The sequence below is a fragment of the Chiloscyllium plagiosum genome, unplaced genomic scaffold (genome assembly GCF_037043375.1).
Source record: "Chiloscyllium plagiosum isolate Xiang-an unplaced genomic scaffold, Cpla_swu_hap1 HiC_scaffold_24, whole genome shotgun sequence".
Taxonomy (NCBI): domain Eukaryota; kingdom Metazoa; phylum Chordata; class Chondrichthyes; order Orectolobiformes; family Hemiscylliidae; genus Chiloscyllium; species Chiloscyllium plagiosum.
The window spans coordinates 31337955-31365696 of NW_028270162.1; the positions used below are offsets into that span (position 1 = coordinate 31337955).

At 38.5% G+C, this 27742-nt stretch overlaps 1 protein-coding gene across 5 annotated transcripts in view; it reads left to right on the top strand.

Moving 5' to 3' along the window:
• Positions 1–412: 412 nt before the first annotated feature.
• The window catches only part of setd1ba (SET domain containing 1B, histone lysine methyltransferase a), a 135829-nt gene continuing 108499 nt past the window's right edge, over positions 413–27742 (top strand). For 3 of the 5 annotated variants that reach the window (XM_088000050.1, XM_088000052.1, XM_088000053.1), the window contains exons 1-7: positions 413–584; positions 954–1066; positions 1296–1450; positions 1737–1835; positions 2036–2306; positions 2791–2912; positions 8311–9522. In XM_088000050.1, the coding sequence (XP_087856176.1) occupies positions 994–1066; positions 1296–1450; positions 1737–1835; positions 2036–2306; positions 2791–2912; positions 8311–9522 (1932 nt within the window). In that variant the 5' untranslated portion in view covers positions 413–584; positions 954–993. Of the gene's footprint in view, positions 585–797; positions 1067–1295; positions 1451–1736; positions 1836–2035; positions 2307–2790; positions 2913–8310; positions 9523–27742 lie in introns of those variants that run through there. The other 2 variants (XM_088000049.1, XM_088000051.1) reach the window with 2 other exon arrangements.

Genomic DNA, 27742 nt, shown 5'->3' on the forward strand with positions numbered 1-27742 from the left:
TTCCATTTATGATAAAGGAGAACGCCAGTCCTTGCCCTTGTTGTTGCTGAGCGGGGAAACACACACACTCTCTCAAGATTCACTCAGAAACACACACAGAGCCCAGTTTGAGCCTCTCCTCTTGCTCAAGGAGCTTTCAACTTCGGTTTCCAAAAAAAACCCACAAGGCTCAAGCAAGCCCCGCTCTGATTGGCTCCTGTTACCAGCCACCTTTTAAACAAGCGAAATCGGCCAACCATTCAAAACCACTCGGAAGTTAAGGATTGTGCGAGATACCGGGTGAAATTTCCAAGGCATTACCGCTCCAGCCGGGGGTGATTTTTGTGGGGGAGGGGGGAGGAGGGAGGATCGGTGCAAAAAAAAACCCAAAAAAACATCAACAAGCAGAGGCGGCAGGGGGCCCCGTGGTAGGAGGAGGAGGAGGAGGAGCAATGGCGAAATGGAAGTTAATGCTCAATGGGAGTCCTCAAACTTGAACCACCTCGACCCATCTTGTTCGGAGACCCAGTTCGACGGCTGCGTAAACCTAACATGGATTCCCAGCCCTGATTCAAAAAATTACCGTCCGTCAAGTCGAGGCCCAGGTCGGCGGAGAGAGAAACAGAAAAACAAAATATATATCAATAAATGAGTCCCTTCCCACCCACTCCCCCTTGCTCCCCGGGTGCGGGTGCCCCGGGCAGCGTCAGGGATCGGGGCGAGGCCGGGGACTCGGGGCCTACTCCGGCAGAGGGGGAGGGAGGGTGGGTGGGGGTGGGGAGGCAGACGCACGGAAACGTTGAATGTGCGGAGGGAATGGAAGACTAGCTGGTGGCCCCCAGACTGGGCGGGTGGATTGTGGGATACATACATACACTGAGCAGAAGCACACAATATGTGTTGGCTCGCGAAAAAAAAAGGAGGCAGGAGCCGTACAATGTAACCTAATCAGCGAAATGTAATTGTTTTCCCAGATCACGCCGTTCGCTCCGAAACCGACAGAAATCGACGACAATGTCTTTCAAGGAGCTGAGACCCGGCGAGAAGCCGAGGCACCACGAAGATCATGGCAAGAAACAGAGTTCAAGTGAGTGTTTTTTTTCTCTCTCTCTTTCACTCCCCCCCCCCCCCCCCCCTTTTTCTCTAATGGTCCAGCGAGCTTAGATTCCCCCATTTCATGTGCTGTGTATTCGTGGAAGGGAAAAGAGAGAGGAATGTGTTTTTTTTAAATGTTGAGAACTGAGGCATTTGTCAGCCTAGCTTAAAATCATTTTGTGTTCCTCCTCCCCCCTCCCCTCTCTCCCCAACATTTGCAGGTTTGATCAATGGGATGGAGCACAGCCACGCAGGAGGGAGTTCAGCAGAGAGAAAAAGTCACCATTGGCGAAGTTATAAGTTGATTATTGACCCAGCGTTGAAGAAGGGACAGCACAAACTCTACCGCTACGATGGCCAACATTTAAGTCTCCCAGTGAGTGATATTGTGGAAGTGCAGCCATTAATTCCACGTCTGTCGTGTTTGTCACAGGATGCTGCCATTGTTACAGTGTTGTAAGCTAATAAAGTTACACTGTGGTTCCTCCTTTTTTTTGGATTAGTGGTGCTGGAAGAGCACAGCAGTTCAGGCAGCATCCGAGGAGCAGCCCTGTCAGGAGGTCTTAAGCTGACAGTCCGTTTACTCGCTAACATGTTCCCCTGTTTGCTGCATGTTCCCTAAACCTTTAAAAAATAAATCATGTCATTCGTTCTTATTACAGAATTCCGGTGTTCCACCGGTTGATACAGTCAGAGACCCTCGACTTGGACGCATGTGGACCAAAAGCAAAGAGCTGGATTTACCTGTTCCAAAATTTAAGGTAAATGACTTGGGGAAGTAAAATGCCTTCTCCATTTCACCTCCTTAGTAGAATTTCCTTTCAGTAGTGTGCTACTCTAGCACTTTACTATGTGTAACTCTTAAAACGTAAGTAAATAAACATTGAAATGTGCAAGACAACCGCTTTTTGTTTAGCAATTGCAAGTTAAGTTTGTTTGAATGTGCTCCTGGTGCCAACAGATCGATGAGCATTACGTGGGACCTGTACCTCCAAAGCAGGTAACATTTGCCAAGCTGAACGACAACATACGAGAGGGGTTTCTCTTGGACATGTGCAAGAAGTATGGCGAGGTGGAAGAAGTGGAAATTCTTTACAACCCTAAGAACAAGAAACACCTAGGAATCGCGAAGGTGGTGTTCGCCACAGTGAAGGGAGCCAAGGATACAGTGCAGCACCTTCACAACACTTCCGTTATGGGAAACATCATCCATGTGCAACTCGATACCAAAGGTGCAATAAAGTTACTTTTTAATCAGTTGGGATCTCTCCGACTGTGCATGCCTCTCGGATTTAAAGTCATGCTGGATTCACCATCAGAGATTAATGCAAATATGTAATATTGACTCATTTTAATGCCGAATCTGAATCACGTGTGCTTACAAATGTAGCTTGTTTAATGTTGCTAGGAGACAGAGGGATTGCCGTCGTTTGTAAAATCCTCCCAACCGGTATATTTTGAGAGTCCTGGTACTGGGTCTTACGGAGTCTTAATGGGCCTTGGGAATCGCGGGGCTACCTTTCAGATCAAGTTTATGAAGTTGACGCCGGTGTTTATAACTCACGTGTAGTTCTGACCACTATGTTGACTCCATGTTATGGCGGGAGGGAGTGCTGCTTGTGTCCAATCGGTGGGATACATTTACAAAGGCCTGTGTCATTTTAAAACTGATTCAGACTGTAAGTCTGTAGTTATCATACTCTTGCCATTCTGTAGGTGAACATCGGATGAGATACTATGAGCTACTGGTCAGTGGTTACTTTACCCCCCAGACTCTTCCGGTTGGCTCCGATGCTTATTTGGATGCCTCTCCTATAATCAATAGTGAATTTGTACAGGTATGGACAATTTCATTACTTTTTAAAGATATTGTGACACTCGATTGGGAGTGATGCAATGAAGAAATGTATTTCTTTAAGTTTTTTTTGCCCTTGCATTTGTTTATCGATGAACGGTTCATTATTAGAAGGCCAGCTAGCTCCGCTGCAAGTCATGTGGGATTGGTATGAATGAATCTCTGCACACGCCAGGTTCGCTGGTGTTGTTAAAAGGCTGCTTAGCAAAAGTTGCGCGTCTGTCGAGCTCTTTAATAAGTGACAGCAGGTTAGCTAACAGCGAGCGGGGTTGATGTTGCAGGGAGACGAATTGCCGCTTGAATCATAAATTTTGTGAGAAACATTTCAGATTGGGAAGTTTGATCTGAAGCAGGTGATATCTGCTATGCAAATTATTTCACTCATGTTTCTTGAGGTGGGAACTTTCTTATTTTTGTTCTTGGTTTCAGTATAATGTTTGCAAAAAATATTTTAAGCAACAACCTCCTGTAACTTTTTGTATTTAAGATGTTTGTTACATATTACTGTAACAATTGGCTTTTTTAAAAAGATGTTAGAAATCGTCCATCTTTTGGTAAATATCTTTTTTTGTGAACTCTTGTGCCTGGGAAAGTGTATCCTTACTCTATGCTAATTAAATTGATTTGAATTTCCATGAAGACTTTTTTTAGTTTCTTAATTAAATGGGTGGCATTGAAGCAAGCTTTTACACTGTTTAACCTGTTTAAATGGCGTGGTATTTGTTGAGCACATCAGAGCCAGTCTCCACCATGCCATAAAGTTGTCTTCTCTCCTGGACATCATACAGAGATTCACTGTCCTTCTGTCTGACAAAGAAACATGAAGAGGTCAGAAGGCCATAGTGACTAAGGCAACAAGGGGAAAAAATAATTTTAAAATTTCTTTTAAAGTCCTTTTTGACCAGTAAGGAATATGATTTTATTAGTAAAAAAAGAAAGTGTTTTCCTCTTGGTGTAAATAAATGGTCTCTGTAATATTCAGCAGTTTAAGTTGCAGTTTAACTGTCAGATTTATATAACTTGGAGCCCTTAAATGATCTTTACAGATTAAGGATTGAAAATTTTAAAAACTAATTAGTCAATTGGAGTATTCCCCAGTTTACTGGTACTTTCAAAATTTATCACTTAAGAAAACTCTCTCACCCAAACAAGTTGATATTTTTCCTTGTTCTTTAGTTCTTCTGGTATGTCCTAGTTGCCACTACATAAGGCTTGGAAGTGTGTGAAAGAGCTAACCATTGACCACCAGTAACCATGAGTGCGGTTGCAAATTACATTTTCTTTTGATATGACCAGTTAATGGAAACATGCTGTGGGGGAATTCTCACCTGTCACCTTTTCTCTATTGCTCTAGGTTAATCTGGTGATGTGTCTGGTCACCAGTCTGCCACTAACATTTAGATTGCACTGTAATTAAATTGGAGAGCTGCTTGCTTGATGAGCTAAGAAATATTGAATGGATGTTACCCAATCTGTTAATAATTTTTAAAAACACTATGTGGTTTTGTGTTTCTACAATCCTTATATAAAATCTTGAAATGATACTCTCCAGAATGGCCAGGAGAGGCACACCAAATCTCAGAAACTGACTTCTTTAACAAACCTCTCGGAAATGTAGGCTTTTTTTTGAACGAATGCATTTTTCTCTACTAGATTCTTGTAACAACTCTACCTATTGGATTATCTCAAGTTTATTGTTGCGAAAATGTAATGTAGTTAAAGAATAGTCATAAAGTCTTGTACCAAACATTTTTGTACCATTTCATTACCAGTTACAACTGTGAACAAAGCCTAGACAATTTAATGTGGTACGTATGAATAAACTGTCACGGTGACTTCAACTTGCACTGTTTATTATTCCCCTGACAAAAAAGGTGCCTTATGATGCCAGTGTCAAAAATTGCTTCATAAATCTGAAAAGATATTTAGTGCTTAAAATAATAGATCAATTTCTACTTGTATAGTTTGAAAAGTTTGTGAAGTTATCCATTCATTCACAGTTTCGGTCACACTGCATTCTAATCTAGTTGCAGGATATTCAGTTTTTTTAAACATTATGGGTTTAAATAAATATCTGTTGATGACATTGAGATGAACAGACCAAAAAAGCTAATGGGCCTGAACCCTAATATTGATTGATTTTTACTGAACTTGAATAGATTGGCTCTTGATGTCACAATTGACTTTGTATACCTGGTCGAGGCAGAAAATTAACTCCTCCTGATTTACTTTTGAAAGACCAACAACGTCTAAAAGTACAAATTTGGATGTTGGGTGTCAAAAAATATTTGGTTAGGTTTGGTTATAATCACTATGATTGAATTGACTCTAAGTGATTACAGTGTTTGGCTCATGTACGGATAATTACCAGGTGGACTAGGTACCGGTGAGCTGCTGGGAACTGCGGAACTTTACTTCAGTTCAAATGTTTCCTTTTAGGGAAGGGAATAACGCTAACATATGTACAACAAGATTCATAGAATAAAATCAATAAAAATTCAGTGTATTTTATGTGCATTTCTCATGTCATTTCATTATACATTTTATTATCTCTTTTTATGTATTTATTTGAATCCAGGAGCTTTAGTTCTAATTTTATGAACCATTTAAAATAGAACATATGAATATATTTCTAATTTGAGTAGTTTACTGTTGAAAGTAGCTTTTAAAGCCTATTGAGGCAAACACTTAATTTCTTCATGCCCAGTACATGCTTTGAGTTCATTTGTAACACTCTTGTTTTATAAAAATATGTTAAATATGTAAAAACATGCATAAGTTCAAAATGTCAGCATATAGATGTATTTTCCTTGTGCAGTCAAAATGTTTGATTTTAAAATTTATAAGTACTGTAATGGCAAAACTTTTCCTCTGTCTGTGTTTGTGTTCATTGTAACTTTTTAACACCCAAATGAGTAAAATGTGACAAATTTAATTTAATTATGTAGTGTTTAACTAGTGTAGAGTAATTTCTATTATCTCTCAATCTGAAACATTATTAAATATTTTATTTTGCTCCCTTTTCTACAATACAAGCAGGATTATAACTTCACTAATTCCAAGAAAACAGCTGACAAAAGTGCTTTGTCAGCGTCACTTTGACCAATATATTGAAGTGTGTATGATATGATTGCTTCCAAATTATTTGCTCTGCTTTACTTTGGATAAAATCAGACATCTATTTTTAAGATCTCCGTACTGCCTCTTCAGAATTATATAGTTGGGATCATTTACTAACGGAGGGAGGTCTTAGAGGCATATTATGTAGCTAGTGACAGGACGTGTATATTGTTAATATTCTCATTTTAGATTGAGATTTTTGTTTGTAAACTCTCAAGTTAAATAGATAGATATCTGCATGTATGAATATGCGGAAGCACCATCTATTAATCAATGATTTATTTAAATAGCCTTTAAGGAAAATGTGAATAGAGTGCAATTGCATAGATGAAGAGCTGAACTTTTACTATGAATGTGTGACTTGAAGGGGAATTTGCAGGTGGTGGAGACTTCTGCTACCTTTCTCCCTCCATGGTTGAGGGTTTGGAAAGTGCTGTCAAAGCTTTATTAAATCTAGGAGCAATTATGATATTAAGAATTTGGATTGATAATGAATATCAAATAATGAGTTGCAATATAATAAAATTATGAATATTTTTTAGTGTGCTAGCTTTATAGATGTAGTAGTATTATTTATTTAAATTGATTGATTGACTCATTGGTATTGAAGCTCACAGTAAAGTTCAGCTCTTCGTCTATGTGCTGGGGGTTAGGATGAAGACAAGCTGTAATAACTCCTAAGATTAAATAGCTTAGTCAATGCTCTACACTGAATTTGCTCACAACTTGAAGAAACATCTCTTGGATGAGACAGTGAATATTGTATTAGATACTGTAGTCCAGGAAATAAATCAAGGGAAGTAATGAGATGGAGGCAGAGGGGAAATGACTGATTTTAAAAACTTCAGCTAGGAATTTATAAATAAAATTGGTTCTTTTTACTAAGTGAATAACTTGTCCAGGAACATATTGAGAATATTTGATTTCTGGCTCAACTCTTAATTGTAATAGGAGTCTTTTAACATTGGTCTTGCATACACAAATTTGGATCTTTTAATGGCAATTATTAAATATCAAGTGTTTATTTCTGAGGTTTTGTATTAAGTGGTACTCTAACTATGTTGTAAAATACTTTGTTTAGCTATTTTCATTTTAAATAAAGCTAATTCACATTATACAGTAACAATTTAATTCTATTTTAGAATTGAATAACAGTACTCATGTTTCAGTTTCAGAAGACATGCTACTGAACTTTTGTATATATTTTCAGACTAGATGAATGTGTATACTATATTGTTTGCTAACATTGTAGTGAAATGGTCTATATAGACCATTTCACTACAATGTTAGTAAACAATATAGTATACACATTAATATAGTCTGAAAATATACTTTTAGACAAAATGCTGTGGTTAAAAATAAGTTTGCACTTTTCTGCTTCTGAGCTAGGCTAATTTGGAGAAAGGACAGTGAATGTTGTGAATCAGTCAATTGGAGTCAGTCAGTTATAGGGGATAAGTTGGAATGTGGAGTTGTGGCCACAATCAGTTCAGGTGTGATGTTGACTGGAGCAGGCTGGAGGGTCAGAATGGTCTATTCCCACCTCTAATATGTTTCTAAGCCAAGATTGCTGAGCAGGGTGAATCAGTGTCTTTCAGTTTGTTTCCATGCCCGATGCATTGTACAGCAGCAAAATTATAAATGAGGTAGCCTTGGCTTTGTGCATGAAACAGTGTAGCAGAAATTATAAAAGTAAGTTAATGGAACACTAAATATTTCATGCTAGTCACAATGGTGCTGCACATGAGTATGATGCCGTAAGTGTAATGATATGTTTTTGGTGCTATCTGCTCTGTTTTCCCCCTCTTTATCTCAAGCGCTCACAACAACAGGAGACTCCATTCCTATCAGCAGAACATCAGAAGACATACCAGCAGAAGTAGCTGTACACCTAAGGGCCAGCTGTGGATTGGCTGTAGCCAAGGCTTGGGAGGCACCCTTCACTGTCATGATTAACTGATTCTGCTAACTTCACAACTGAGCTGCGTTCCTAATTACAATTTATACTTTTTATATTTACAATGTTAAGTTCCTCTTCTCTTTGTTGACAGATTAGTTGATTTAAGAAACTTTATTTCTGTTCTGCCATTAGGCAATGTTAAGAATTCAGTGTTTGAAAACTGTTCTAGATGGTGCAGAAAATTAGAGCTATCTTTAATTATGTAGAATTTCATTTGGATAAAACTTATGTTCTTTTTCTCTCCTTCTTTCTTCCCCCCCCCCCCCCACCCCCACCCCCAACCCCACACCTATTGCCACAGGTTAATGATCCACAGAAATCTCGAACTGGTGAAAATTACCTATCCATGGGACCATCTGTAACCCCAAATAGTAGTACCCCATTTTCCCATGACACTGCTTATTCCAGTTGTCGTCAGGATACACCAAATTCATACAGTCAATATACGCCACAATCCTCCCAAGGTACACCACATACACCACGGTTGGGAACCCCCTATTCGCAAGATTCCAGCTATTCCAGTCGACAGAGTACACCAGCTTATTCTTATACACAAGAATCTGGGTACAAATCCAGAAGACCTGATTCTAATTTTCAGGATTCCTTCAGGAGAGTGGGTCACCATTACTCGCATAACACAGGATCGTACAGAGGTACAGAACTACCAATTAACACTTACAAGTCAACTCGCTCAGAGGGTGGGTCATATTCACATAACACTGCAGCAAGCCAGTCTGGGATAATCTATCAGTCAGCCTTTTCTCCGTACCAAAATGTGCATTCTGCCCAACCACTGTATTCCCGTTCTTTGGAGCAACAACATGGTCAGACATCCAGAGACCATGATTACAGAAGACCTGTGCCACCATCTGAAACCTTTGGGCATAATAATGCCACTTTGGATGTTGTTCCTGTAAAGGAGAAGGCAGAAGATCCAGTTTCTTTGGAGAGTAACGTCCTAAATGATAAAACAGCTGTTTCGTTTAGCAAATCTCCTGAAAGGGCTAAGACTCCTGAAACTCTAATGTCTGAAACACCGAGTAGCTCAACACAACCCAACAGTTTAGATTCTCGTATTGAAATGCTTCTGAAGGAGCAGAGGACAAAACTTCCTTTCTTTGACCAAGAGTCTGATGTTGACATTAAGTTGGAGCACAGTCCCATATCCTCTTCTTCCTCTCAGCTTTCTCCATTACCACTTCCGGGGTCAAATACTCACTTGCTTCAGCGAGGTCCTACTCCATCATCACGTCCCTCTAGCACGGGCCTAGAAGATGTTAGTCCAACTCCTCTACCAGATTCAGATGACGAGGATCCTACTTCTGAAACTGTTCAACAAAATCAAAGCTCAAGATCAGCATCAGAGGCTAGCATGACACCTGTTGATCAGTCTAGTCAGCTGAGCAGATTTTCCACATCTTCAGATGGTAGGACTCCTGCATCTAAAGCAGAGAGCTGTGAGGCAAACAAAGAACCTGCTGAACCGACACCACCTCCTGATGCACTGGAAGAAGTAAGTAAAATCATTTCAATACCTAAAGATTGCACTATAATTTAGAAACACTTTGACTGAATGGAAAGAAAATGATTTCTCACCAGATTCCTGAGGTTCTTTGTCTGCAAAGAATTACCTGTCTTTTCTGGGGGGGGTGGTGGTGGTGGTGGAGTCAGTGGCTAAAATTTGAATCTAATTATCTACCAGCATTGATTCATGTGCTAATCAGGATACATTTTAATAGTCACATGAACAATTTCATTTTGCTTTTTTTAGGTTTTCTTAGGGGGTTTCTGGTAAGACTGGTCAGAGCCAACAAAAAAACTAGATAAATATGAGATGATTCCATGTGCTTCAAAACATTATAAAACACAGTATAACATTGAGTCACATAAGGCGATATTGGGTTTGATGACCAAAGCTTGGTCAAAAAAGCAGGTTTTAAGAGATGCCTCAATGGAGGCAGGTGAAGTGGAGAGATATAGAATGAGATTTCAGGCCTTAATATGTAGGCAACTGGTGACGTGGCCACAATGGTGGAACCATTAGAAGTGAGGATTGTTGAGCAGACTATCTCAGCTGTTTTGGGGCTGAAACAAATTGTCGACATAAGGAGGGATGATCCTATGGAAGGATTTGAAAACAAGATGAGAATTTTTAAAATCATAGCATTGCTTTACTGGGAGCTACTGTAGGTCACTGAACTTGAGAATGGTAGGTGAATGTGACTTGGTGCAAGTTAAGGCATCGGGTGAAGACTTTGGATGACTTCAAGTTTTACTGAGAGTAAAATGTAGCAGGTCAGCCAGGAGTGCACTGGAATAGTCAAAAGTTAGATGTAATGAAGAAATACATTTTGTGATTTCCTTACATGCTGTTAATATAAATTGTCCTAACTCTTCAAATTTTTGATTAAACAATGTAGGTCAGAATTGTTCAGCAGATACTGATATGCTTCACTCATTGAAAAGTGGTGCGGCAGTGTATGTTTGAAATTTCATTAAATTACGGCTGTTAGTCTAAGGCTTAAGAGGCAAGAAAAATACAATGGGCACATGATGCCAACATTTATACCAATACAATGGGTTTGTATTTTTGAAAAGTGTGTAAACTATGACCACTTTATGGATACACAAAGGAATAAAATTATAGCATGGAAGCCGGTTAAAAACAACCATTCTATTCAGATTTGTAATTAACCAGTATTTGGCTTACTTCATTGGATTTAATGTTTAAAATGATCATAGACTCCTCATATGACACTGGGGATCATTTAGAACATTATAGGAACATGTGACCAAGGAACAATTGTAATCACTCTGCCCTTCAAACCTGCTCCACGCTTCAGTAAGAACATAGCTGATCTGATTTTAACCTCAACTCTATATTTCTATGTATCCCCGATAGTCTTTCATTGCTTCCGTAATCGAGATTCTATCTACCTTTGCCATACAAGTATTTAAATATTTATTATGCTTGTGTCAACTCGAAAAGTGCGATCCACTTGGTCCTACTTCCCCTGAGGTTATTTTTTTCTGTTCCTCGTATCTCCAATTCCTTTTAGAAAATTACTGTTGAATTGATTGCTGTCATATCCTTAGGCATTGTAATTCATATTGTGACATTCTGCTTAAAAATAATTCTTTGTCTCCCCTCACGAGCAATATTGAGTGAGCAAAGAGCTTTTTAAGTTAATGTTATGAATTCCATTTTGCTTTCTATTTCCCTTCAAGAGCTATCTTATGAAATCTTTAAGATTCATTCAGTTTTTTCCTGGGACTATCTCAGTCTTGGTTCTTAGAATGCACTCCAGTTTTTCTTCAGTATCCCACTTATTCACCAAAGTACCAATGAGCCCACTTGCCTTCAACTTGCTCCAGAGGTATGTGGCAATATTTCTGAACAGGTTGGTTAGAAAATATCTAATCCTTCTGTGAGCTCCAAGCTGTGTACGTTTCTTTAGATGAAGTAAATCAATGCTTTTCATAACTAGCTGTCATATCCTGAGACTGGTACTTAATTGTTCAAGTTGGACATCCTAAGATCCTATTTAGGTCACCAGCTATGCACATTGTGCTGATAGTTTCGGGGAGTTTTCTAAAATCCCAGAACCATGCAGGTGTACCATTTAATTAATTTTTCCCACTGTTTGTTTCCATTCCCAACTTTGTATTTATTTTATTTTTATTAAGTTACATCTCTCACCTTTCTGGCAAAATCTCCCACTGACTCCAGATTCCTCTCGACCTACATCTAATGGTTCTAAAAATAGGGAGCTGGAGTGATAGTGAATGCACTGATTATGATTTTCCAAAATTCTCAAGATGCTGAAATAGTCTTTGTGGATTGGAAGTTAGGAAATGTAACTCTTGTTCAAAAAAGGTTAAAGGAAGAAAACTACAATCCAGATGGCCTGACATCAGTCTCTAAGAAAATGCTGGAATCTATTATGAAGGAAGCCTTAGCAACGCACTTTGACTGAACATACCATGATCTTCTAAGTCAAGTAGTTTTACAAAATGAATTCTGTTTGACAAATGTTCTGGAGGTAATTGCGGATGTAATGGGTTAGATGAAGGGGAGCTGGTAGATTTACGTGGAGCATTCCATAAATGCCGCACCATAGGTTAATATCCATTATGGAGCTGGCAGTTTATTTTAGCATGGAGAGAGGATTATCTAATAGACAGGAAGCAGAGAGTTTGGACAAATGCAGGATTTTCACATTGCCAGGTTCTAGGTAGTGCCAGGTAGTGGGCAGTACGGTGGCACAGTGGTTAGCACTGCTGCCTCACAGCGCCAGAGACCTGGGTTCATTTCCCGTCTCAGGTGACTGACTGTGTGGAGTTTGCACATTCTCCCCGTGTCTGCATAGGTTTCCTCCGGGTGCTCCGGCTTCCTCCCACAGTCCAAAAATGTGCAGGTTAGGTGAATCGGTCATGCTAAATTGCCCGTAATGTTAGCTGAAGGTGTTAATGTAGGGGAATGGGTCTGGGTGGGTTGTGCTTCGGCAGGTCGGTATGGACTTGTTGGGTCGAAGGGCCTGTTTCCACGCTGTAAGTAATCTAATTCTTGTAATCTAATTCTAACCAGTGAATGTCCTAAGAATCTGTGCTGGGACCTCTGTTATTTACAAACTGTGTTAATGATTTAGATGAAGAAGCAGTGAAAAGCATATCGAAGTTTGCTAACAATATAAAGCTAGTTGGGGATGTCAGCTGTAAAGAGGACATGCAAAGGCTGTAAAGAAATATAGACTGGTTAAGTGAGTGTGCAACATAGTGGCTGATGAAGGATAATTTGGGCATTTGTGAGATTATTCCCTTTTGCAGTGAAAATAGAAAAGTGGAATTTTTCTTACAAGGTAGAACTCTTTAAATGTTGATGTTTGTAGACAGTTGGATTCCTTATACAAGAAGCACTGAAGGTAGCATGCAGATACAGTAAGCAATTAGGACAGCAAGTGGCATGTTGGACTTCACTGGAAAAGAATTAGAATACAATTGTGCAGCCCTTTGAGATTGCATCTGGAGTACTGTTTACAGTTCTGGTCTCCGTATCTAAAGAGCGATATATCTAAGAAAGGCACTTGAGATGATGCAGTGAAGATCAATTCGATTGAATTCTTGAACAAGAGTGTTTGCCTGTGATGAGATCCTGAGCAAGTTGATCCTATATTCTTGAAAGGTTAGCAAATAAATATGAAACATGAGTGGAATACACTCAGGATAAAAGGTTGATTCTTTGGGACTGAGATGAACCCTTCAGTCAGAGGATTGTGAGTCTTTGTTTGCCCCAGAATATTATGGGTGTTCCATAATGGAGTATCTTCAAGACAGATTTATAGATTTCATTTCTCAGGAGTCTAGACTTGTGGGGAATAGGCAAGAAAGTGGAGATGAGGCAGAAGATTAGTTGTGATCCGGGTGGTGCAGAATGAGAGGCAGAATGATAATCTGCTCCTGTTTCTCATGTTTTTATGCTCCCTGCTGTTGCATGTTCATTTCAAGTTATCAGATATGGAGAACTTTGTTACTTTCCCCATTTCCATGACTAATGCAATGAAACATGCGATGTCTCTCGAACTGATATCTGCGGTACTTTGCTTGTACTCCCTTAACTATTGTTTGCATCCTTTCATGCAGCCACTCCCTTATCAACTTCAAAATATTAAGTTTTATTTCATGCCTTTCTATATTGTCAAATAATTTTCTGTGTAATAAGACGTCCAAGGCTAAACTAAACGGAAGAAACATCAAATCTCCTGAGCTAACACAGTTCTGTATTCAAGAAAATCCAAAAACTTGAATCCATGTTGACTGTTGCTTTTTATTATTTTATAATTCACCTTTCATCCTTTCCAAATATTCTGTTATTTTCCCATATGTGATTGCTAGGCTCACACATGTATAGAGATTCCTGATGAACGTCGATTTTCCTGCTCCTCGGATGCTGCCTGACCTGCTGTGCTTTTCCAGCACCATTCTAATCTTGACTCTGATCTCCAGTATCTGCAGTCCTCACTTTCACCTCACACATGTATAGACCTCTTAAATTTTCTTTTTTTTTAACAAACTGGTGCCAGATTTTTACTTGCTGTACTTCCTTGGTATATTTTGTGAATCCTTTAAAATGTTCATCAAGATGTGATCAGTTTTATATGTCCATTCTTTTGAGATCGTTTGAAATCCATCAGATCAGTCCTTTGATCCCTTTTAGTGCCCTCAGTCTGTCCATTTCTTCATGAGTAATTTTCTCTACTTGTCTTTTTGAAAGTGTACTCCAATTCATTTCATGAAAATAAAACATTTGATAAAGTGATCTGTCACTCTATATTTATTCATTATCATATCTTTCCAGGACACTCAGGATTTGAGCTTTTTTCTTTATCTTATTTGATTTTCTTAATATATTTCTTGCCTTTATTTTCTCTCCTCCCTTTCTCCCCCGCCCTCCAACCCATGTTCTTGTGTGAAGGCAGTTTCCTTCAAGTAAACCATCTTGTCAAATCTTAATTCAGTGGAGTGAAGAGCTATTTTGGATTTAAGCCTGTATTTTCTGCCTGCCCTGGTGGTGCCTAACTGTGCTGTGCTTAGTGAAACCGGGCTCCCAGTCAGTCTCAACAGGATTATGTGCAGGACCTAATGTATTTTTTCGTCTTAGTTGTGATAAATGTGAAGTGACTTGTATGGTCTTTCACATTGAATGCTTCAACAAGCTTCTCGGCTTACTGTTTTCACGTTTGTCTAAATATAACCATTCAACTGCAAGCTCGCTTTCCTTAAACATAAAACCTGTGCTTCTTATTAAATTAAAAATATAAAAAAATTGAATGCAGCAGAGAGAAAAGCAAATGCTGAAATTACTCATAGTTTTTGTATCTATCCATGCACCCAAACTTGTAGCAGGTTTCTTCATTACACCATTGAGGAATAAAATACAGCCTACATTTCTCAAAGTCAAGAGCACAGTTTTTTTCCTCAAAAGTGATGAGTATATTTTTTTAAAAGCACTGTTCCTAAACTAGGTTCCATCTGAAGGTTATCTAGAATAACTTGGATGTATCTTTTATGGTACAGGCAGAGCAGTCACATACACCTTTTCTATAGTTTGAAATTCATAATGAGTTTTGAGAAGAAAACTGAGTTTTAATTTTTAAAATGATCGCAATGTGTTATGCAATGATAGGACACCAGTTCACCTCAATAGTGGTAAGGTGCTACTGGACCACCTGCTGAAGTGTAAGTGAACGCAAATTGCTTTCCCATGAGCTTGTAAGGGAAATTAAACATTGATTAATTGGATACCCATGCCAGTCTTGCATATGTATAAAGTGCTTTGTACGTACAACATTGAATTGTTGTAAGAATTGCTTATTTCAGTGCCTATTGATGCAGCTTCATAAGTAACAATCTATACTTTTTAGCATATTATTTAAGCATTAACCTTTTTTTTTCTTAACTGCATGCATTTTCACAAGCTGTGAAGTGTTGTGTTCAGATTGTTGAAATATAATTGGCTGCAGCTGCGGGTTTCTTTTGGGTGTTTGCCAGCACATGTTTTGAATACCATGTCTGAAGTATAAGTACAGTATATATGATGCGGTTTAAGTGTAAATCTGATGCAATGGTTTATATTCTATTGCTTTCAGGATGCCTTGTTAAGATTTGTTTTCTGACTATTACAATGTATTTGCTATAGTGTATTACTGCTAATAGCAGATATTCTAATAGTTCAACATGACACCCAGATGATGTTTAATAATTTCCTCCACTACAGTGGAGGATCTCTTTGGCAAGTTGAATCATCAGCTTTCACATAGAATTGCAGCAGTAGTGCTGTTGGAATAAGTTTGGGAAGCTGTTTTATTATAGTTGTAGATTGAACATCCTGCAATGATAGTGTGCTTGGGGTTGAATGATAAATATTGCCTTCAGTGACAGACGTATAAAGTGTCTTGTTCTGTTTTGGATGGTGTCAACTGTACCCATTCAGGTTTTGAGTCTCACGATTTTAGCTGTCCAAATACTGAAAAGGATAGGGGGAGTTAATAAATGGCAGTCGATCTCACCTCAAAAGTGACCAGACTGTCAGTTTTGGTGATGATGTTGAGGGATACGTTTTTGTCAGGTCTGGAAAGAATGTCCCCATGTTCTTTGAGCAGACCTACAAAATTATTTTTCCCAGTTCAGCGGATAGCTTGGGCCTCTGTTTAACCTTTCATCTGAAAGATGTTTAAAATATTGGAGTAAGTTATCAGTATTTCACATATTCTAATCTACATTTTATGATCCAGTTCTCTCCAGAAACTTAGCCCACAAATTTATACTCAGTTGAGAAAACAAAAACTAAGCTAAGGCTGATATGTCCAAGTGCAAGACAATGACCACCTCCCCAGTCTTTAATGACGTTGTCATCACTAAGTTCCATTACCCAGTCTTTAGTCACTGTAATTGATTCAATCACTGGTGATCTCGAGAATGCCTGTGGTATGGGAATAGTGATTATAACTCTTTTGAAGGTTGGGGATGTTGTTACAACTTTTCTTGTTAAAGGCAGTCAATGGCTGCCCTTGGGGTCACTCTTTGCTTCGTAATAGGACTTTTATGTCAGAATTTTCCAGGCTGAAGCTTTATTATAGAGAACTGAGCACAAATGCTATATTAAAGTTAGTGCAATTGGCTTAATGTTGCTATTTATGATTCTTTGCATTAGTGTGCTGATGATTGGGTGGATGCTCATGAAGCAGTTGAATTTGAGTCTTTTTGCTTTCAGTGAATATACCTGGGAAATTTTCTATGTTGTTTTGTTAAATGCCAGTGTTTTTGGCTGTTCAGTTGGCTAATTCTAGTGGGGCAGTTTTAAGGGTCATACTTCCCTGTGTCATAGAGTAATAGAGCTGTAAGAGCATGGAAACAGACCCTTCGGTCCAACTTGTCCGTGTCGACCAGAGAGCCTAAATTAATCTCGTGACGTCTGCCAGCATTTGGCCCATATCCCCCTAAACCATCCCTATTCATGTACCCATCCAGCTGCCTTTTAAATGTGGTAATTGTACCAGTCTCCACCACTTCTCCTGGCAGCTCATTCTATACATGCACCACCAGCTATGTGAAAAAGATGCCCCTTGGAAGTCTTTTAAATCTTTCCCCTCTCACTTTACACCTATGCTTTCCAGGTTTGGACTCTGCTATACTTGGGCAAAGACCTTGGATATTCACCCTATCTGCACCCACATTCAAAAAGAATGGGTACTCGATGAACACCGTCCATCGACGTCTCAGCAACAAACCCAAACAAGCATACAAAACACCCAGAAACCCTAGTCACTCTCCCGACATCAGAGACATAGAGTCATAGGGATGTACAGCAGAGAAACAGACCTTTGGTCCATTCTCAGAAGTGACTGCCAGACTACTCAGACCTCTTGGCACCATGGTAGCCCACAAACACACTAAAACAGCAGCTAATGAACTTAAAAGTCCCTCTACAGACAACAAGCAAAACGAATGTCATTTACCAAATACCTTACAGAAACCGTAACAAACACTACATTGGACAAATGGGCAGGAAACTAGCCACCAGGATACACGAACATCAACTAGCCACAAAAAGCCATGACCCACTCTCACTAGTATCCTTACATACAGATGAGGAAGGACACAACTTTGACTGGGACAACACATCCATCTTGTCAAACCAAACAGAGACACGCACAAGAATTTCTAGAAGCATGACATTCCAACTGGGACACTATCAACAAACACATCAATTTGGATCCCATCTATCACTCTCTCAGAAAAGGAACTGGAAATGGCATCACCAACCCAAAGAAACTTAGAGACATAAATAGAAAGTGGGCCATAACACCTGTGCTTCATCGGAAGCTCTCTGTTACCTAGTATGGTGACAAAACGTCTGAAAAAGAACCTTCCAGCTCAGCGAACAGACTTACATCCAGAACCTCAACCTAAGCTACACATCTTCTCTAAACTCGCTAAACCACATATGATTTTATAAACTTCTGTAAGGTCACCCCTTAACCTGCAGTGTTCTTGCGAAAACAGCCCCAGCCTATTCAGCCTCTCCTTATAGCTCAAACCCTCCAACCCGAGCATCATCCTTGTAAACGTTTTCTGAACACTTTCATTTTCACAACATCTTTCCGATAGGAGGGAGACTAGAGTTGCATGCTGTATTCCAAAAGTGGTCTAACCAATGGCCTGTGCAGCTGCAACATGACCTCCCAGCTCCTATACTCAATGCACTGACCAACAAAGGCAAGCATACCAAATGCTGCCTTCAGTATCCTATCTGCTCATGACTCTACTTTCAAGGAACTATGAACCTGCACTCCAGGGTCTCTTTGTTCAGCAACATTCTACAGTACATTACCATTAAGTGTAGAAGTCTTACCCTGATTTGCTTTTCCAAAATGCAGCAGAGCACATTTATCTAAATTAAACTCTATCTGCTGCTGCTCAGCTCACTGGCCCATCTGATCAAAATCCCGTTGCAATCTGAGGTAACTTCCTTCGCTGTCCACTACACCACCAATTCTAGTGTCATCAACAAACATACTAACCATACCTCGTCTGTTCACATCCAAATTACTTTTATAAATGAAGAAAGACAGTGGACTCAGCACTGATCCTTGTGGCACACCACAGGTTACCAGCCTCCATACGGAAAAACAACCCTTCACCACAACTCTGTCTCCTACCTTCAAACTAGTTGTGTATCCAAATGGCTAGTTCTCCCTGTATTCCATGTCCTGTGCTGTCAAATGTTTGTGCCATTAACATTGGATGTTGAGGTGAACATAATGGTTAGACTAAATCGTTGCGCAAAAATTTATGCCGGCTACTAGTAATTTCTGTTCTGAAAGAAATGAAAGAATTGTAGATGCTGTCAATCAGAAACAAAAGCAGCAATTGCTAGAAAAATTCAGCAGATCTTGCAGCATCTATGGAAAGAAAGCAGAGTTCACATTTTAGGTCCAGTGACCCTTCTTCAGAACTTGTCATTTTTGGTTCATGGTTTAGGAATGTTTGTGGAAACTCTGTTCCCGTTTTCACTGGAGCTAATTTGCAATTAGTTTGCCAAAATGTCAGTTTATCATTTTTGGTGCATGTATTGGTTATTTCATGCTAATGTGGTATGAATGGTAGTAAGAAACAAGAGTGAATTTAAATAAAAACACTTGGAATCATAAATTATTGCTGACCTTAAAATATTTCAAATTAGGTAGCTCAGTTTGCAGCATATTTTATGCAGAAACAATTTTGTTTCACAACAAAGCCCTGATTTTGGTTGCTCTTTGTAGGGAAGTGAATGGGTTGAGATACCGGTCTTCTGGACAGAATGGGGAGCAAAACAGAAGGGGAGCCATAACAGTGTCGAGTAGCATTTGACAAAGATCTCCAGTCAGGTCAACTGAACAAAAGCATATGGTGCCTGGGGGAAATTAAAGACTGGGCAAGGACAAAGTTTAACTTAGAATAACAGAAATACTTCACATTAATTTATGATCTACAATTTTATATAGTGTTAGAATTGTCATCTGTTTTTAGCAGATGACTTCTATTGAATGCCTTCAAGGATAGTTACACAGTTCAATTATCTATATCTTGAAGTAACCTTAAAATAAACACATTACTGGCAATGTATGTAGATTATATAATCAGACATGTCTGCTTCTGTAGCTTATATGCTTCCCCCTCTCTCCCTCCTGTTCTGCTGCCAAAATTCTTATTAATGGCTTTTTTTTTGAGACCTACCTTTTTTAATGCTGTCCTCAGCTAGCCTCCACTTATTGATCCCTCAGAAGCATCAACTTGTCCAAAATACTGTGCACTGAGTTCCAGACTCTCTCACCCTGTCTTTCCCTGGGTTCTCATGCCTCAGATTGACACTTTCAAGATTGTATATCTCCTTTTCAAACCTCTGCGCAACCTCCTTTGTATGTGCTCAATTACCTTGTCCCTTGGCATATATTGACAGCTATCTTAGCAGAAGATTTCTTGTTCCCTCAACTGTACTAATGATGTCTTTAACAGCTACACGATATTCTGGATTTCTCTGGTTCTTTAAAACTTTTCTTGATGTATTCATAAGTTATCTTCAGATTATCCCTTATGGCCATGTCTTTGGCTGCTTATCTTAGACTGTATTTTGACTCATGATTTTTACCATATCTTTGTTATTTTGCATGGCTTTCTTTAGATGAGGATTTCTATAATAAATATAGTCATTTCAATTTGAATGGATATGTCCATGTTCATAAATGTCTGTACAGAGACTGCCTGAGTATGGAATTAGTTTTGCAAATCTTGGTGACATACTTGGGTTCTTTGCAAACATTTCATGAGAATGCTAGTGTTGTTAGCTTTCTTTCAGTGTGCTCTGAAATCAGGCACAGCTGTAAGAATGATGATAAAGTTTTTTTTCACTAAATTGGTTGTTGACGTTTCTTCTCAAACTCTCCATGTATCTTCACCTTCATCTTACACATCAGAAAATGTTCAGATAGTAAAGATCTGATAAAAGTTGGGTTATGTTTTAAACATCAACCCTAAAAACTGACTTTTATAGCTCTAAAATAGCACAATTGGTCAAGGTCAAATTTTATTGCTCATTAACCTGATGATGACCTTTTACTTTTTATTTTCATTCATTCTGTTGTGGAAAGAGTTCCTTTGTTTCCTTTTTGATCTAGATGTGTGATCCATAGACATTCCATTCATTTCTCTGTGGATTCTGAATTATATGTGTAATGTTGACTGTGGTAGTATTTGCAGCAATCAGTAATTGTCAATTACTCTTCAGTGAAATTAATTTCCCAATTTTGGGAATAGTGTTTCTTAAGGATATGAAATCTAGATTTTTTTAATCTGAAGATAACTTATGAATACATCAAGAAAAGTTTTAAAGAACCAGAGAAATCCAGAATATTGTGTAGCTGTCAAAGACATCATTAGTACAGTTGAGGGAACAAGAAATCTGTCTTTGCATTCATCCTTTTGAGAAATCTTTTTTACAAGTAGACCCCTGCATTACTGTTATTCTTTTTCTCAAGGAAAACATAAGGCTTGGTCCTAGTATATTTTTCAAGCCTCAATCATATGGCTGACTCAGGATTGGTGTTGATACAGAATGAGACTGGTCTTACCACTATTTCAGCCAGTAATAGAAGATGACAAACTTGCATTCATGCAATTTATTTATAATTGAAAGCCACAAAACTTGCCAGATGTTACTGTCTCATGTAGATTATTTAAATAACATAATATTGATCTTTGGGCTGTATTAATGTCCTGAGCCATGAGGCGTGGGTTCAAGTCCCATTTGATGCAGAGATGTATAATAACATCCCTAAACAGGTTGATTAAAATTTCTGTCATGACTCTTCAATGTTATTATTGAGGAAAAGTCCCTCACAATTCTAATGTATTTGTCCATGTTCTCTCAATTTGAGACAACCCTAGGCACAAGCAGGTGGTTTTTCATTAAAGTTCAGTACAAATCTGTCTGTCTGTCTGTCTGTCTTCCTAATGAATTTGACATCTGTTCTAGCATCTGTTTCTAAGTGCAGTTACATTTTTCTTGGTTCAGTAATACTGAAGAACTGGCACATGGACTTGTCACTGGTTTTTGAAATCTTGTAATATGGAGGAGACCTGGATGGATGCACATCACTTGCTGATACACTAATCTGCTTGTTGACCTAAGCTACTGTGTTTTTTTTTGGTATATTTGTGAATTTGGTTATACTTGTTGTCCATTGTTAGCAACCTCAAGTTCAAGTCACAAGATTTGAGTGAGGTGAAAGCCACCCAGTAATAAAAGGCTTTCTTATTTTCACATCTCATCGTTTTGATTGTAAATCAGAAGAAATAAATTGCCTTTGTATGTTATCAAAATATTAAGGTTTGTGTGATGTTAAAACTGTGTATTAAAGATTTAGTACATATGTGGGGAGAAAAATGTAATGTATAAATATAAGAGCATGTCATAGCTGCATCACTGCTAGGATCACTACTAATGGTAAATGTTTGACGTTCTTCCTATTTGGATGGAAGGAATTTTAATACATGTTGTTAGATCCATCTATTCAAGCCATTAAGAGTATTGATTTGGCTGATTTCTGGGGTAGGGCGGAGCGTTGGGTGAGATGTTGAATATAAGACAGATTAGTAATCATAAGCATCAATGTTTTTGGCTTGATTCATTTTGGGTTAGTGAAGCTCATTAGCATCTCATCTTTAGTTTTTATTTCATAGACAAAATAGGTTGAATTAGTTGCGTCCAGCATGATCTTTTCCTGGACTTAACCAGAAACACCAGGCCTCCATGCGGAAATTGGGAGATTTTCTTTCGAGATGATAACTTGAAAACTTTGTGGGTCAGTCTTTGAAATACACAGTTGAGGGACCATCAGAGAATTAGCATTGTTTCTCTCTTTCACTTTATCTCTCTTACATGGTTTCCTCCTCCTCGCTTTTATTCTTCCCCACTGCCATCATTCAACGATGCAGATCCATTTCTCTCCTCTTTCCTTCCTTTCTTCCTTTAATCAAATAGAGATTGGGAGTACAAGTTTTGACACTTAAGCAAGTGAGCTTGAAGCATAATATTGCATCCAGATTGACAAATCAAAAACATTTACTTGTTATTTCTATTGTATGATTAATAATATGAACTTGTCATATCTGTATGGAAAATTGTAATTTGCTTATTTTTATGTTGCAAAGAAAATAATCTAATGCATATTGCTTAATGATCATGCCTTGCTACACTAAAGTATCTATTTAATTCAAATTAAAGATGGGAGAATGCCCATGATGGCATGTGCAGATATTTAGTACATATAATAGAAGGTCCACATTTTAAACTTCAGGTTGTGCTTACTATATATTTAGCAGTAAAGGTGTACCCTTGTGTTTATATTTGTAGAAGGTATTTGGTAAGATGCAGTTTCGAAGGTTATTGTGGAAAATAAATGTTCATAGTGTAGAGGATAACACATTGGCATGGATAGATGATTTGCTAGCTAATGGGAAACTGAGAATAGGCATGAATAAGTACTTTTATGGTTGGGAAGATGTAATGAGTGATTTGCTACAGGGATCAGAGATAGTGCCTCAACCTTTTACAATCTTTGTACCTGTAAATGACTTGAATGGAACAAAGGTATGATTGCTAAACTTACTGATGACATAAAGGTAGTTAAGAAAGCAGATTGTGAACAGGACCTAAGGAGGTCACAAAGGGATTCAAATAGCTTAAGTGAATTGGCAAAAAAAAATTATAAATTTGAGTATAATGTTGGAAAATGTGAAATTGCTCGTTTTGATTGGAAGAGTTTAAAAAAAGCATGTTATTTAATTGGTGTGATATTGCAGACCTCTGAGATGTAGAGGGATCTGGGTTTCCTCATGTATAAATTGCAAAAACGTTACAAGGCAGGTACAGCATTATTATTATTGTTGTAAAGGCAATTGATTACAACAGTAGGGAGGTTATGCTTCACTATACAGAACATTTGGTCAGACTAAATTTGGAGTACTGTGTACACTATTATTTTCCTAACGGAATGAGAGAAGGTTTACTAGACTAATGCCTGGAATGAGCAAGTTGTCTTTCAAGGAAAAGTTGGGCAGACAAGACTGGTATCTGCTGGAGTTCAGAAGGGGTAACTTGATTGAAACATACACCAGGACAAGACCCCCAGGATCTTGTGTGTGGCAAGATGTTTTTGATGAGAAAATCCATAATTCGGGATCGCTGTTTCAAAGGGGTCTCTGATTTAAGACATATAATGAGAGTTTTTTTAAATTCTTGTGGGTTATGAATCTTTGGAACAGTCTCTTCCCCAAAAGGCAGTGAAACAAGAGTTTTAGAATTTTTTAATGCAGCCACAAATAGATCCTTTATAAGCAAGGATGTGAAAAATTTTGGGAAAGTGGAGTAATCGGATCTGCCAAGATCTTGCTAAATGGTGGAGCAGGTTCAAAGGGCTGAGTGACCTATTTCTGCTCCTAATTTGTATGTGTCAATAAATATAAAGAAAAAGTATTGGGTTTTGAACCTTCCTATCTCTAGAATCTCATCCAGTCCTCCAACCCTCCAAGACCAATGCGATTTGCAGTTTATGACAACTTACGTATCCCCAACCCCCTTCGCTCAACACCAGTGCTTGAACTGTGTAGGCTTCAAACACTGGAATTTACTCCCTGTTTACAACCTCTATCTCCACCTCTAATATGCTTCTTAAAACCTACTTCACACCGGCTTTTGGTTGTATGTCCTCATGCTTATTTCTTTCGCATAGTGTCAATCTTTTGTCTGATTACATTGCTGCAAAGTGCCTTGGAACATTTTGCAATGCAAACGTTTTGATATAAATGCACATTATTTGTGGTAACAGCCCTTCAAGGAACATCTCCAATTGCCTTTTTTAGCTGTGAGCCAGTAAAAGTCGATGTCCTACTCAAAAGAAAAAGGAAGCATACAATGATTTCCTCCTTTTGATCTTTGTACAGATTTTAGTGCATTGAGTAGACGGTGGCCAGTTGTGGAAGCCCTTGCCAAATTTTCTTTTGCTACATTTGGTATTTACTGACTGAGCTACCAACGAGAAAGAATTACCTCAGTGGGGTTTCTAATGCACTCAATTGTTATCACTTCTCGCTATTTAAACTCTTATTTGCAACATAAGGTAAAATAAGAAAAAAGGTTAAATATTAAGTTGTTTCAGATCAACTACAGTACTTAACCCGCAGAGTGGGATTTTTAGGGAGATTCAACCCTGTTTAATCACTAGTTTTCATCAAATGTTTAACTTGCTTTAAATGTGCCACTCTTTGGTTCCCGTCAGCACTTAATTAGCTCCACAATAATTACATTCCCAGAGTAGAGCAGCTGGAGTTGCTAAAATAAGCTGGTAGATGTGCTTCCAAATGTTGCTCTCTGTTCCCTTTTGCATTTGCTAAATCTTATACCTTGAGTCACACTGCACGGAAACCGACCCTTTGACCCAACTCGTCCACGCTGACCAGGTTTCCCAATCTGAACGAGTACCATTTGCTTGCATTTGAAATTTTAACATTTGTGTTGCTACTTCAGTACTATTTCCCAAGAGTTGTGATTGTATCTGAAGTTGATCCTAAATTGTCACAGCTCAGATAAAAATAAATCACCAGACAATGTACCTTTAGCACCTGTAGAAAAATAACATCACTTATTATTTGTTCTTCATGTATGTGTCTGACTGAAGTGTAGTATATTCTTTATATCACATAATTAGTATTAACAGCCGTTTATGGTACTGGATGTTACTATTTTTTTGTTTGTTGGTGGCACCCGTTTACCTGTCTCTGTACCTTTTATCAGTTAACTATATATATCATTTTTAAAAATTAATTTTTTTTGGCCTAATTTGAAGAAAATCATCTAAAACATTTCTGTTAGCAAGGGTGAGAGCTGAAATTGTGATTGGAAATTATGCATGAAATCATTCGTGATCAAAGGAAGGGCATCTGTCTTTAATCCCCATTGGTCATGCTGGCCAGTTTAATGATGATTTGGGTAGGTCTTTTTGCCCACATTTCCCATTGGTTTAATGCTAGCCATATACCAATGAATTCCCCCTTTAAGCTGAGGACAAGTGAGCATTTTCCTTTTGATTAGGCTGAAAATTGTGTTTGAGGAGCAATCATACACCATCTGCAAAAATATATTGATCTGCATAATTTAATATGACACACAATCCAACTGAATATCTAAATCAATCTTATCTGGTTTATTTGATATAGGGAAATTTTTGTTTATTTATTCTTTGAATGCGGGGATTATTGGCAAGGCCAGATTGTATTGACCATTCCTAGTTGCCTAAGATGATATTGAGCCAGATAACCTATGAATGTTGAGTTTTAAAATATATATGCAGTCAAGTTTTTATCACAAGATACAATTTGATGTGTTTTTGGCACTATATGCTCATCAGAATATGGACTGTACTTTTAAGAAAAAGTATAGGTTCTGTGTAAGTTCCTTCAAGCATGAAGTGATCTTGTGAAGATTAAGATGTCCAGCTTTTTTGGTATAACTGGAAGAGTCCTATCGAGTGAATAACATAAAGTTTATTTCATTACTGTAATGATGTACAGATTATATGAAATGACCTTTTATTCCTACAGAGACAGTGTCTCCTACCAGCTTTGTTTACTCAAGTCCTCATGATATCATCACAGTGGGTGCACTCAATCAAGAATTTAGATCCATTACAAACACTGGCAAGGGTTCTTAAAACTGTAGTTCATAGGCGGGCCACCAGAATGGAAGAAGATGTAGCTTGTGTTGCCAGGGAGACTGCATGTGGGAGAGAGGGGCAGGGTTTTTAATTTTTTTGACAAAATGACTATTACTGCCAGACCGCATTGTGTAAGGTAAGCCTGTACTCTAAACCTATTCCAGACACTACATGGGATCTATAGTCTGATTGGAAAAATCCAATCCATTGCAGTGCTGTTACAAACGGAGTTCCAAGACTTTAACCCAGTGACAGTGTAAGAATAACAATATATTTCCAAGTTAGGATGGTGTATGGCTAAGAGGGGAACTTTTAGGCGTTGATCTTCTCATGTATCTGTTGCCCTTCTTGGTGGCAGAGGTTGTGGATTTGGAAAATGCTGTTGAAGGAGCCTTGGTGAGTTGTTGCAGTGCGTCTTGTATACCCACTTGTGTCATTGCAGAAATGGTGGAAGGATTGACTGGTTAATATGGTGCCAGTCAAGTGGGCTGCTTTGTCCACATAGTGTCAAATTCTTTTGTTGTTAGATGCAATCATCCAGGTTCACATCATGCTCTTGACCGCACCTTGTAGATGATAGACAGTCTTTGGCATGTCAGGAAATTAGATTTTTGCTGCAGAATTTCTAGTCTTTGACCTGCTGTTCGGGCAACTGACCATTTCCTGTTCTAGTTGATGGAAACGTGGCAGAATAGTGTGGCAGCGCAAATGAATGTATTCAAAAGATGGTTTGAGCCTATGTCATTGAAGATGGTCAATACCTAGCACTTGTGTCTTACCTGTTGAATGTTACTTTTTGACCAACTTCCAACCCTCCACCATCATTATCTTCTGTTTTGAATGAGGAAAACAATCCCTTCAATTCATGCCTCATGATCGTACTCATATTGTTAAAACATTTGAACAGGAAGATGAGATTTAAAATCTCTCTGTTCAATCAAGCTTTACATAACCTCATTTAGCCCTGCCAGAGAGAGATGGCAGAGTTCAGATGAAAGTTTGACTTGCAATGTTCTGCAGGATTGAATTTTAGCATGATGAACAGTAAGATTCTGTACACTTGTATCGTTAATTACACATCTTTTGGCTTTAATAGCTTGGGGTTTATTCAGTGAGCAGTAGAACCACTGTGTTGATTTAGTCCGGCTCAACCAGATTGGCAGTCTCGAGTGCTACAGCTGGGGTCTGTACGCTAGGTTCTGGAGAAAATTGAACAGGACTGTTGTCTTGTGCAAACTGCTGGGAAAGGACAAACTTTATTTTCAACAGTGTACGGTCAGGCTTCACCAAATACACTCACTATCGATAACAATATTTTCCAAAATTTATAAAGTCTTAAACAGTCTCTACACTTTGTCTTGATACTGGATAGCAGCTGGCTGTTGAGGGTGTGGGGAGAGGTGCAAAACCATGGTTGAAAAAGAG